The 14,166-nt window shown below is 38.0% G+C and overlaps 1 protein-coding gene across 4 annotated transcripts in view; it reads right to left on the minus strand.

Annotated features, from left to right (window-relative positions):
* Positions 1-812: 812 nt before the first annotated feature.
* The window catches only part of PAXIP1 (PAX interacting protein 1), a 40,196-nt gene continuing 26,842 nt past the window's right edge, over positions 813-14,166 (minus strand). For 2 of the 4 annotated variants that reach the window (XM_087916599.1, XM_087916600.1), the window contains 8 exons: positions 12,851-12,918; positions 12,378-12,480; positions 11,954-12,122; positions 10,457-10,557; positions 5,947-6,081; positions 5,784-5,859; positions 1,804-1,868; positions 813-961 (listed from right to left, as the gene is read on the minus strand). In XM_087916599.1, coding sequence (XP_087772725.1) covers positions 950-961; positions 1,804-1,868; positions 5,784-5,859; positions 5,947-6,081; positions 10,457-10,557; positions 11,954-12,122; positions 12,378-12,480; positions 12,851-12,918 — 729 coding nt within the window. In that variant the 3' untranslated portion in view covers positions 813-949. Of the gene's footprint in view, positions 962-1,649; positions 1,869-3,280; positions 3,453-5,783; positions 5,860-5,946; positions 6,082-10,456; positions 10,558-11,953; positions 12,123-12,377; positions 12,481-12,850; positions 12,919-14,166 lie in introns of those variants that run through there. The other 2 variants (XR_003375777.2, XM_026719890.2) reach the window with 2 other exon arrangements.

Here is a 14,166-nt window from a genome sequence, read left to right on the forward strand (position 1 = left end):
AAAGTATTTTAAAAAGAAAACCAAACACATAGAAATGATTTTAACATTTTATCTATTCAACAAAAGTCTTTAGAATTGGATAAAACTGCAAGCTAACTGGAACTTATGCAAACTTGCTGAAATAGTTACATCTGAATTACTCCTAAAATGACGAATACCCAATTTAAAATTGAATGGATTAAATTAACACTAGATTAACATAACATTTTAAGACAAGTTAAACTTGAATGAAATAACTTCCTCCATGAATTCTATTTTGCGTATTTGTTCCATAAAAATTACAAATAAAGTATATCACTGCAGAATATGAGTGAATTCAATCTAACTGCAGCAGGAACACACATAACATTAATAAATTCTGCTTAAAATACCCGGACTTTAATATTCAAACACATCTGGTAAAACAAATGAAAGAAAGAATATCTTATACTACTTGAGAGAACAGTGTTTACTCTTACCAGAAAGTGTTATAATTGCACAACATTTCAAAAATAAAAACCACTAAATTTTAAGGAAACATCATTTAAAACTATGTTTATTTAAAACATGGGATAGTACTAATAAAACAGCATAATAAAATAAAGTACAAAATATTTGCTTCCTTAATGTAAACATGCCATAAGCTCTTCTTCCTTTAAATTTTAATTATGATTTTGGTTGAATATTGCCGATTATTAAAACTTAAAACCGGAAAACTATTTTGCAATATAAAAAGTAATTTCTCTGGTCTACAGTATAGTATAAAAATGGCTAGCTTAATAACAAAAGGTGACACATCCTAAACAGATGCAGTAAGATTTTCCTTTCCTGCTTCAACTGTTCTTCGCTCTTCAGCAAAACAAGAGAAACCAAGAATTCAATGAAGTCCTGATTAAATAATCCACAGGCTGGAAAAGCTCAGGGGAAGGCTTCAAGGAATTTGAAGCAAAATAAGGCATTTTACTTAGAGTCAAGTAAATTTATATGTAGATTTGGTTAAGGAAAAAAAATCACTGTCAAAATAGATGATAGATATGTGGCTACAGATGAATCAACTGGTTTAAACAAGCCTCAGCTACGTGAGACAAGTGAGGCAAATAACCTATTTGTGGCAACATCAAGTTATGATAGAAGTACATAATTTCAGCATTTGTCTCATGACCTCGCCATGCAATACCATTATTTTGATATCATCATGCTTCATCACATATGCCATTATGTTATGTAATAGCATAAACCAGTTTGGTGTAGTGGTTAAGAGGGCAGGCTAGAAACCAGTGAGTTCTAGTCCTGCCTTAGACATCAAAACTTGCAGGATGACTTGGCCAATCACCAGGAGATATCACTAAGTTCTATCTTAGGCACGAAAACAAACGCCTGGGTGATTTTGAGCCAGTCAGTCTTTCTCAGCCCACCCCACCTCACAGGGTTATTATTATGGGGAAAAGTATAGGAGGAATGAGCATTATGTAGACCTTTGGGACACCCGGGGCAGGCAGGCCTGGACCTGTGCTAGGTCTTCGAGGGACTCCTCCACTCCCGGGATCCTGTGCCCCATTTAATGACCTTCATGTTCATTTAACAGCTCCATCAGGGAAAGCAGGGATGGGGTAATTTTGCTTAATGGTCATTGTAGTATGAGACTCTAATAGCAGGCTCCATTTTGGTCGTATCTCAAGGATTACCTGTAATGCATTATAATTTCCAGTCTCCCTATACCAATTTTACACAATGTCCATTATGACAATCACTGAAAACCAAGCCTATTTCATTGAGCTGCAGAAATCAGTATAATATTTAAGGAGGGAAATGGCATACAAAAGGATATGAATCATAATCCAGTGTTTGAGTAAGGACTCCAGTCAGAACAAATTCTGCACTGTGGACATCTGAAAAATATCGAAAGAACATACAAATATTATAAACATTTAATCAGTTAGGGAAACCTGGCAGTTGGATCCCAATAAAATGTAGCAAAAAGGCAGGTATGCATTTGACCAGATTAAATCAGTGACAAGTCATATGCTGGGCACCTGCCTGCAGTTCTGAGTTTTTCCATACACCTAAGTAGTGCTTCAGCCAAGAGATAAATATACCACACCCAAGAATTCTCTTGGTTTCAAGACATAAAATGATCTGGCACAAAATTCAAATGTATTTTCCTATTCAAACTATTTTAATATATTACTGGATGACATAATGGAAGATATCTTTCCCAGCCACAATGAAAGGAGATGGGATGTGCAACAGCTTGAGAAAATAAACAGGAAGGGACACTACTGTTTGGACACTGCTGCTTACAAGAAGCCATCCTGGCAAACATCTAAAAAGCATCGTTTCCAGGGATTATTTGCAGGGGTATCTTACTGCAAATATCGAATACTCTTTCAGAATCCACAAACATAATAAAAACTGTATTTTAGGTTTGGTTTTTTTGACAAAGATGTGCAGATTGCATTCTTAACTAGCTAAAAAACCTGTCCATTAATTCTGATAATGATCACATTTAATGACGAACAATAGCCTTTCCGAATAGGTTTTAAATGGCAGTTGTTAAACTTTCACATAATTGTCAATATTGGTATATCTGGCAATTCATTTCAACTTTTTATTTTTTATTCTGTTACACTAATCCATCTCTCTTTCCCACTAATATGTGTAAATTCAACGTGGAACAAAATAGTACTTCCTATATTTGATAAACTCAGTAATTGTCTAGAGTTGCTAGGAATCAAGCAGTGTATAAATCTAATAATCATAATTATCTTTAATATTCAAATATTTTTGTTATTTCTAATTATTAAGAGTGCCAAGAAAATATAATTTAACATGCCCATTATTTTATAAGCAATTTGCAACATTTTGAGAAAAAGAAAATGACAAAAAAAAAAGAAAAAATGTCATTACAGAATGCACAAAAATAGAATGTAGTTCCTGACTTACAAGTGTAACTGAGCCCAAAATTTCCATTACTAAGCAAAATAGTTCAGTGAGCTTTGCTGTATTTTATAATATTTCTTGCAACAGCTGTTAAGTGAATCACTCCAGCTAAGTTAGTAACAGAGATGAATTTGGCTTCCCAATAGATTTTGCTTGTCAGAAGGCCACAAAAGGTAATCATATGACTCCAGGGACACTGCAACCACTATCAATATGAGTCAGTTGCCAAGCATTCAAATTTTGATCACATGACCACAGGGATGCTGCAACATTTCTGAGTGTGAAAAATGGTTGTAGGTTACTTGTTCCAGTGCCACTGTAATTTAGAACACTAAATGAATGGTTATAAGTCGAGGACTACCTGTACATTATCTGGCCAGAAGGAATTTGCCAAAGTAAGACTGAAATGCAAATACTGTCAGCATATACTGTAATATTATTTTTGTATCAGGATTTTTTTTCAGCAATATTTTAAAAATCATCCCAATGGTCAATTGTTATGCAGGCTGCCAATCCTATCTGTTCTTGCTGCCCTGAAATGAAAAATAGCAGTACCAAAATTATTCCAAGCATCCTATAGCTAGAACATTCAATTTATCCCAAAATTGTCCTTTTGCATCACAGCCAACGGAATGGCTGTGCATTCAGGCTTGAAATAAAACACAAATAAATAGATAATATTTAAAAAAAGATTAAGGCACAATTATTATCTCATCCATTTTATAAAGATGTTTTGGTTGTTAATATTGATTACTGCATCAATATTTAGATGTTGTATTTATCTTATAAATAAGAGAAATTAAGATTCATGTAAATTCATGAAGTAGCATGAGGCCTTAGGGCAACTGTAAAAAAATTAAAAACCGTGATAAGCGATATATTCTCCTCCACATCCTAACCATTAAGTATGCCTTTATTTATTTATGAAATGTAAATGCTGACTGACTCCAAAGTGACTCTGGCAGCTTACATGAATAAACAAAATCCGTTGCATGCTCCTGCTGAAGCTCTAAGACCAAAGGGCAGCTGAGGCTTGGGGCAGGATTGTGCCTGTGTGGCTTCTCATGACCACACACACACATTCCATGTGATTCACATGGTGCAGATGCCAGGCTCTCAAAGGGACTAATAAACGCTTAGAACATTGCTGGAGAAAAAAAGAGGATGAAGCCACAAGACACAACTTAGAGCTGCTACTAAGGCCTACCTCTTGGCAATAACAGCAGCAAAACACTATTATTTATCAGCCCTTATTGCGTCCTATACAGTGTCACTCAGTGGCCCTGCTCAGGATCACCTAGTCTCTCCTGGAATACGGAGGCTTAGTGATCATCTTCAGGGTTCCATAGAGGAATTTGTGGAACATCTGATGGACAGGTTGCTCAGATTTGTTTCCAATTGGAACCTACAGGTGGGGCAGGACCATGTGAGATGCCTGAGGGAAGGTCTTACCTGGTTATCTGAGAATAGCTTGACCTTGTTGAACCTGATGAAGTGGACAAATTCCTCAAAGCTAACATTGCAACCACCTGCCAGTTAGATCCCTGTACCTCCTAGTTGGTGAAAGCGTCCAGGACAATGACAGCCAAGTAAGTTCAGGCAATGATAAAGGAGGGCACATTTCCAGGACCTTTTAAGCTGGTCCTGGTTTGCCCCCTCCTCAAAAAAACCTCATTGATTGATCTTACCTGTCTGGGCAATTTTTGTCTAGTTTCCCACTCTCCCTTTTAGGAAAGTTGGTAGAAAAGGTGATTCATTGGCAGCTTCAGAGGGTCCTGGATGAAATGAATTATCTAGATCCCTTCCAGTTAGGTTTCAGGCCTGGTTATGGGGCAGGAAGAATATCGCCCTACTTAGAAATGTTCTCTGGCGAGAGCAGGATGGGGATAGTACATTCACTGTCGCTAACCTTAACCCTTGACCTCCTAATGACTTTTGATACCACTGACCATAGTATCCTTTGGGGCCAGCTGTGGGGTTTTGGGGTTGGGAAGCGCAGTGCAATTTTTACTGATTTGGCTTCTTCTTCCAAGGCCAGTCCCAATCAGCGTTAATAGGGAGTGAGAGGTCCAGTCTATGGCTGAGGCACACCACAAAGGCTCGGTACTTTCTCCACTCTTTTTCAACACCCACATGAAGCCTGTGGATGAGATCTTTCACCATCATGGGGCAAGGTACTAACAGTATTCTGGTGATATTCAAATTTCCATCTCCATCCCTAGTGACCCAAGCAGCGACTTGAGGCTAAGTGGGTGTGGATGGAGGAGAACAGACATCAGTCAACTCAACCTGGTAAGCGGCTTAGGGTGGGTTAGAGCTTTCAGCTCCAGGATTAAACGTATTTAGTTCTGGACGGGATTTGCTCTACTACAGACAGACCTGGTATACAATCTGGTGGTTTTCCTGGATTGGCAACTCCTAATCAATGAGCAAGTGGTGGTCGTGTCTAGAAGGGCATTTGCACAACTTTGTATTGTGTGCCGGTTGCAGCTTTTCCTGGATTGGGAGTCTCTGTACTCATCACTCAAGCCCTGTTCATCTCATGGTTAGACTACTACAATGTGCTTTATATGGGGTTACCCTTGAAGAGTATCAGAAGCTTCAGCCATTGCAGAATGCAGCAGTGCAGACAATTTTTGGCCCCTGAAGGTGGCTCACATTACACTGCTGTTTTGCAAGTTTAACAAACAAACAGCAAAATAGAACTAACTGTAAGAAAGCCCTATTATGGTGAAGCTCTGGAGTCTGGGAGAGCATGATGAAGAAAAATGCAATACGTAAATAAATTCCAATATACCTATATATTATGTATCAAATTGCATGTTTAAACATGTAAGTATGGCCTAAGGATATTAAGCACCTACCTATGTTTCTGGTAAAGTATTCTCGACATAAGTGTAGATCATTTTCACAAGCGATAAGGATAATCTCTGACAAGCTCTAAATTAAAAAAGAAAAAAGAAACTGAAATAGTTGATGTAGTTTACAGCTAAATATTCCATAAAAGAATAGAGATAACACACCCACCTTATTTTGTTTATGTTCCATAACTGTTCTGAAAGAAGGTTGTCTAGATAATAACTTCCCACCTGCAGATTCCACAATTGATTTCATAATATGTAGGCTAGGAGAAATTCCAGGAGTAATATAGAAATATTTCCCCTAAAACAAGAAAAGTTCAAAACACATTTACATTTTACCTATTATGTATTTAAAGGTACTTATATGTTTCTACTTTTTTTGAGGGTCATTTACAGGCATAAAAGCCTTTATCAAAAATATGGCCTTTGTCATAGAAAATGTATTTATGGACTTTTTTGATCATGGAAAACTGTGATTTTATGTGACTGTGAATGGTAAGAACAGTAGATGCAGGATGCATGGGCATGAGCTGCCACAAGGAAGTGAATTGTCTTCAACATTATATAACACACCAACACACACACACAATCAACCAATCCCCAACAAATGTCCATTACTTTATGCAGATGATATACCAGTGGGCTCACAAGGATCAGCTTTTGATGAGGTAGTTGGGAAACATATGTAACATTTGAAGAATTAGGATGATATTGCACCATCAATGATTTAAAGCCCAACCCAAACAAGACCCAAGTGTTATTTTCCACCTCTGAAATCAAGATGCATGGGGAAGAGTTGGATGTTATAGGGCAGTGGTGGCTAACCTTTTTGGGCTCCTGTGAATTAATGTGCTAACACCCAGAATGCAATGTGCACTCCATGCCCTCTGCGCATGCATGCGCAATCTCCACCATCTCCTTACTTGCACTGAGCCTCACAGCTGATTTTTCGGCCTCCCAGAGGCTTGGAAAAAGCCTCTGCAAGTCTTTTCAGGATGGATAATATGCCCGTTTCATCACTTCGGGTATTGCAGAAAGTGACGAAACAGGCCTATTCAGCCTGAAAAACCTTGCAGAGGCTTTTTCCAAGCCTCTGGGAGGCCGAAAAAGGCCTCATACCAGCTGAAAAATCAGCTGTGAGGCACACACATGCGCATGAGGTCGTCCGCCTGCAACTCAAGCACAAATAGCTCTTAGTGTCACTTGTGGCACGCGTGCCATAGGTTTGCCATCACGGTTATAGGGCAAGAGAACAGACTATAGCCCTGTCCAACACCAAAATATCTCAGTGTGACACTTGACAGGATGCTCTCTTTTAAACAGCATTGCCTGAGCACTAAGGCTAAATCAGCTTGAGAAACAGTATCATCTGGAAATTGATAAAACTGTAAGAGGGTAATGCAATCATCTACGTTGTGCACATCAGCTTTGAGCATCTCTGCAGCAGAGTATGCTGCTCCAGTGTAGCGCTTCTCTGAATACACGAAACAAGTTGATGTAGCCATCAATGAAGCAGTACACATAGTGACAGGTGGTTTCAAATCTACACTAATTGAGGAAATGTATCCTCTCGCAGGCATTGCCCCAGCTAAGATCAGGACAGAAGTAGCTGAGGGGACGTAGCAAGATAATGATTCACAACATTCTCTGAATGGACGTGTGCTCCAAGCCCACTGACTTAGATCTAGGAACATTATGGCAAGAAAAAAACATTCTTGAGGGTACACATACTACATGGAGGAGCAGGGAGACCAATATGCTTAAAGTGGAGGCTCTTAGTGGATAACAATACTGTGTGAATGTGAAGAGATGCAGAGCCTGGCCCATTTGCTGATATGTCGGCTACTACCCGAAACATGTACCAATAATGATACGAGGCCATAAAAATGGCCTCGTTCTAGCAGTTTAAAGTTTGATCTAGATATGAAAGAAGAAGAATCAAATAAACGACAATATCTACATTTATTCTTGACTGGAAACCCATGTAAACTTTTGTAAAAAAAACTGGAAAGTTGAACTTCTATGATTTATGATTTCGGAGACCAGATAGTATAGATTATAGAAGGAAGAGAGGAAGAGATGAATTTATAATTGTACTTATAACTGTATAAAGAACAGAAGTCATTTTTGTATTCTTTTTCTTCTACTTTTTCTTTCTTCTTTTCACTTTTAGCTTTCTCTTTGATTTCTATTTTGTCTTCTATCATAGTTTGTATTAGTTTTTACTTTTGGGAGGGTGGGGGGTGGGAGTCTATATGGGGATGTAATGTTTGTAAATTTTTTGCCAAGCAGAAAATAATGCATCTTTTACACTTTAACATTGTGGAAAAAAATTAATAATGACTTCTCTGTTCACTATTTTGTGGAAACTAAATGAATCTTGTGCTCTAACTGAAACTTGTTCTCTCACTTTGCTCCTTAAGAACAAGGAACATTTCAGGCAGATAGATGGGATTAGTACATAAAGTATAATTGGTTTATTTATTTGTAATTGTTTGGTTTATATCCCGCCCTTCCTTCGGATATTTAGGATGATTTACAAGGGATCATTCTCCCCTAAAACATCCTTCCCTGTGCAGGAAGTTGGGAAGAGACTGAGTGACTAGGCCAAACAGATTTATTTTTCCTGTCTGATTTTCTTATTACATTACTAGGCCTCCTAAAAGCATTTGCAACAGAATATGGTAAGCGCCCTGATAAAGTTTATCTGCATAGAAGCTGGAGTTGTTAATCATATAATTCCTTCAATGCACCCAGGAAAAATGTGTTTAAATTAGACATGTGACCATAGGTGAGAGGCAAACAATGTTCTGCATCACTTTTTCTTCTACAAATCCAGTTTTGAGACACAAGCCTATTGGTTAGGACTTCTTAACATGTTTACCAAAGGTAACACTTGTTCGTTCAAATACAAATGGAATGATCCACAAATCAAAATGCCAATACAGTTTTATAAATGTTGCATCATATTAGAAGATGCTTATACAAGCAGTATCCTAGTAGGTCTTGTTTTCAGTTAATTCTCCATCATAAATTTTAAACAAAGAATTCACACTGCCACCAAAAGTCAACATATAAAACTACCATATGTAATATATAAAACTAGATAACACAATTTTTTTTTCTGAAATTAACTGCACCTACAGAATTTTCCTAGAGAAGTTATTGATTCCACTTTATGACTTCCTAAGCACAATAATCAAGTCATATATGTCAAACTAAGATAGTGACTTGTGACTGGCTGGTAAACAGAGTTAATCAATAAAAGACAACATTTCTAGCTCAGGGTCCTTGGTGTTTGCTTGTTTTCTTACAAACATTTCATTACCCTAACTTGGTAACAACATCAGTTCTAATAAGGAGTGCTGTTTGCTATCATTTTATATTCTGGTGTTTTGCCTGTCTGTGTGAAGGGGCAGTCTTAGAGATTCCTTGGTTGGGCTGTTTATTAAACAGGCTCATTTAAACACACTGCAACAACCCAAAATAGCAGAAAAAGGAAATGGAATATCTATACAACACATTCCAACAAATGGATACCTACACAACTATCAAAAAGTCCCTGATCTCTCAACCCAACACAGCACAACCAACACAAACCCTAAAAAGAATTACAGTGCCATATATCAAGAATATCACAGAAACCACAAACTACTACAACCTCATGGAATCAGCGTAGCACACACTAAAGTGCTTCAAAGCATCCTAAGCAAACCAAAAGACCCAGCAACCCCAGAAGAAAAAACAGGAGCCATCTACAACATACAATGTAAGAACTGCAACAACCACTGAGTAGGACAAACAGGCAGAAGATCGGCAGAACACATCCATGAACAACAACTGGCAATCAGAAGACATGACAAAAGTTCTTTAATTTCACAACATATAGACTGATTTAACCATAGTTTCAATTTGGAAAATGTGACCATCCTGGACCAGGCCAAGTCCAAAAATGCCAGGGAATTCCTAGAAGCCTGGCACTCTTAACAAATCATCCATCGATGGACCCATTGACATGAACAACATCTATGGGCTATGGAAAAGAGACAACCAACCAGCACAAAAGAGAATAGATTCCAGCATCTCTCCACCAGCAATAACACCTAGAACAGCATAGATTAACCCCAAGGTTAATTTAAGACCAATAGTCAAGAAACTGCCAAAGATCCAGCAAAAACTGACAACAAACAGCACTCCTTACTAGCATTGATAATGTTCCCTAGTTTCGGTAATGAAATGTTTGCAACAAAACAAGCAAGCTCAGAGAGCACCAAGGACCCCTCATTTCATGCTACAAATGTTTTCTTTTATTGGTAACACTAATTCAGTTCTAATCCAATTTTTAGAAACCAAAAATATGAATTTCCAACTAATTCTGGTCTAATAGTTATTCATGCTTGGATATATGTAGATTCACTTTTGAAGCAAATGGTACCCTGTTCAACATATTAAACTCCATTTCCTTTCCAACTTGGTTTTCTGGTTCCCAATTCCTTTCGGGTTAGCCTCCTGTGGTTTTGTTTTGTTTTTTTTTTAGATTGAATGACATGGATTTCTCCCTGGAATTCCCCTTAAAGATCTGCTCTTTGGTTTTTGTAAACTATGCTGCTGATCTTGCCCTCCAATATGTGATGACATATAGAAATGTAGCTCTCAGTAAACAAACACAATTATACCTTAAAGAGTGGTGTCGCTTGCGCTCTCTTTAGAGATTCTTCCAAACTGAAAGAGAAAAGGACTTCAGCCTCTGCATCTCGGAGTATGTAGTTTTGTTCTTCTATAAAAAAGTTTGAGGGGGGACATAACTTTGATTTTTCGAAACACAAGATGGTGAAAGCATTTACTCATTCTTAAGAATTATTCTGAGAAAGTTTGAGGTGCTTAAAAGTTACCTTGGCACTAGCAGTTAAAAATTTAAATACTTCATTGATGTTCACTAAGTTTAAGAGTGGAAGATCACCCATTGGATTGACTAAATAAAGCTGTATTAATGCCTTTAAAGAATTCATATAAAAACTGCCATACAGGATGTTCTTAGGTTAGGATACCAATTGGGGCTAGGAGCAATGCATCGTGAAGTGTAATGTCACTTGATTGCAATGCTTAGTGATGGCCATCTTGGCAGTACAAGTTGCTGTCATAAACCCAGGACCATGCTAACTGTTAAGTGGCAAGGAGTGGGAGGAATCGGGGATGCAGTCAAGTGCTATAAAGTGCAGATGGGCTGGCGGAAGTTGTGGGTGAGTGGGAGGCTGCTATGGGCGGGCGGGCAGGCACTACGGAAGGCGGGTGGGTGTTACAGAGTACGAGATCCCTGGGGCCAATTTACCAGGGCAACTTATGACCTTCCCTGCCTGCTTTGCCTCTAATTTTTCTTGTGAAAAGCTGACAGGAAAGGTCACAAATGGCAAATACATGACCCTGGCTCACTGCAATATTGTAACTGCAAGCAGGGCACCCAACTGCCTTGGTTGTAATCGTGTGACCATGGAAATGCTGCAACGGCCAGAACTTCAGGGTTCGGTCGTATACTGTACATCCATTTTTTTTCAGCTCTGCCATAATTCTGAACAGTCACTGACAAATGATCATAAGCCAAGGACCACATGGAAGATGAAGAATGAGGAGGGGGGCAGCGGCAAAGAAGAGGGGGTCAACCTGAAGGAAGGACAAGAAGCAACAGATCAAGGAGAGATCCAACCTAGAACTAAGCAGAAATTTCCTGACATTACAATTGATCAGTGGAATAACTTGTCTCCACTGTGAATACTCCAACACTGGAGGTTTTAACAAGAAATAGGACAATTAATTGTCTGAAGTGATATAGGGTATCCTGCTTGAGCAGGGGGTTGGATTGGAGGATCTCCAAGGTCCCTTCTAACTCCGTTTTTCTATTATATCACACTCTTTAGACTACTAAAACAGAGGTAGAGTCAGAAATGGATTTTTGGGTGAATTGACTTTCAAAACGACACAGCAGTTTATTCAATTCTAGTCAAGCATATTAAAAATAGTATTTTAGAGGAGAAAACAGTCGTTCTAATTACTTCAGTGAAGTTAATTTACTTATGAACCAAAGGATATCAGTTCCAATCAAAGTTCCACTGCGTCACATTTGAAAGGAGGATTCCACAATACAACTCTTACTTTGTTCAACACGGCCATTTACTAACCTATAAATTTCTGACTCTTGAAACATTCCTCCAACCATTCCGGAATTACAATATGTTTTGCAACTGAAACTGCTGTCAGGAATTTTACAGTGCGGGTTACTTTACTAGCTATCACATGAGTACACTTCTGAGCAGACTCTGTTATGTTACCTCCAAGAATATAGACTTTCTAAAAATGGAAGAAAAAGGAAAAAAAACAAGAGTTTTTGAACTTTTAATCATAATAGGATAACAGACAAGAAAATAAAGGACGACCATGTACATGGGGGAAAAAACTCCTAAAAAACAATGCTCAATTATTACACAGTGATTTTTGATACATGGCTAGATCCAGTCACACATTCAATTTGTCAGTGGATAACCAGCATATTGTAAAATCAACCCTAAAGTCACATGAAATATTTTAATTCAAGAAGGAATTCACCTTTATGTAGTGATGCACTTGAGCTGGCTCAAATCCTGTAAAAAGAACCACTGGTGTCAATTCTGTTGGGAGTTTTTTTATAGGTGTTGGAAAGTCTTCAATTCTAGAAATATAAAATTACCTTAATGTTATTTTTAACGTTTTAAATCAAGTAATTTAATAATTACTTCCTAAATCCAAAATTAGGGCAAGAGCATATAGTGCTCTGTTATGCTGAATGTCAAAATTAAAGATTTTTTTTTCTCCATTTAGTAGATTATAAAATAAAAGAGGCATGTCTGCTTTTGCTGTGATATTTCATATTCCTCTGACATGTCTCTCACTTCCAAATATTTGCTCCTTGATTTGTCCCCATGGTTATACTTTTTTCCAGGTATGTGTAACTCAAAAACGTACGATGTTTAAAATCTAAAACAGCAACAAGACCACTTGCAAGCAAATACTGAATTGCTTAAGCATTCTCATTTTCTTACCTTGGCCTCTTGATTGAAGGTTGAATTACTGGTTCATTCTGCTTTGGTTTAAGTGGTAATCTCATGTTCTACAATTAGAGAAGATATAAATTTGATTCTTAAGCATTAGTTATACTTTTGTACCAATATATTTAAATATATATAAAAACATACACTGCTTCTGCCAACTCATAAAATTACACTCCAGGAAAATAACCATATTTTAGTCCTAATGCTGCAGTGGAAAAAGATACATGTATTATGTGCTTTAAAGTTTTGTGATGCTTTCCAAATAATTTTCTTTATTTCAAGCATGCTATCTAGATTAGTTCATCAATTATTACATAAGCACTTATATTCATAGTAGAGAATTCAATCCCCCAAGACATGAAGAACACAGAGATCCACCTTCATATATATTGCAAGTTCAGAATGTGGTATTATGTGCACATGTGGAAATATGCCTATGCAAAATGCTGAGCTCAAGCAACTGGAAAGATAAAATGACATGGGACACCTAATATAGGTCCTCTCCCTATACTGGGAGATCCATGGTATCTTCCTAGTTGGCTGAGCTCTGGGAGCAGTGGTGCAGAAAGACCAAAAGGAATTCTGACCAAGCACAAGTATAAGCTCAAAACTACATAGTAGTGAAAGGCAACGTAAAGTGTAGTTGTTCTCCCAAACTGTGCTATAGACTATCAGCTGTTGCTATTATTAACAGATAACAGATAATCAGAGTTGGAAGGGACCTTGTAGGTCATCTAGTCCAACCCTCCGCCCAAGCAGGAGACCCTACACCATTTCTGACAAATGGCAGTCCAATCTCTTCTTGAAAGTCTCAAGTGATGGCGCTCCCACAACTTCCGAGGGCAACTTCTGTTCCATTGGTTGATTGTTCTCACTGTCACAAAGTTTCTCCTTATTTCCAGGTTGAATCTCTCCTTGTTCAGTTTCCATCCATTATTCCTTGTCTGGCCTACAGGCGCTTTAGAAAATAGTTTGACCCCTTCCTCTCTGTGGCAGTCCCTCAAATATTGGAAGACCGCTTATCATCTCTCCCCTGGTCTCTTCACTAGACTAGCCATGGCCAGTTCCTGTAAACATTCTTTATATGTTTTAGTCCCCTAATGATCCTGGTTGCTCTTCTCTCTGAGCAATTCACTTCTTGGGAGTGAATTACATTTTAGATTGCCTATTTGATTGTTGCAACTAATTTCTGCAGCTCTTTGTTGGCAAAGTTATTCTAAGTTGCCAATTCTTCCTAGCTGAGTCTGATGTTGTTACGAAGTTGAATATTGGCCCGTTTGGGGGACATTTTATGGCCTGTGGAGTCT

The sequence above is a fragment of the Pseudonaja textilis genome, chromosome Z, assembly GCF_049901715.1.
Source record: "Pseudonaja textilis isolate UNSWEBS1 chromosome Z, rPseTex1.2, whole genome shotgun sequence".
Taxonomy (NCBI): domain Eukaryota; kingdom Metazoa; phylum Chordata; class Lepidosauria; order Squamata; family Elapidae; genus Pseudonaja; species Pseudonaja textilis.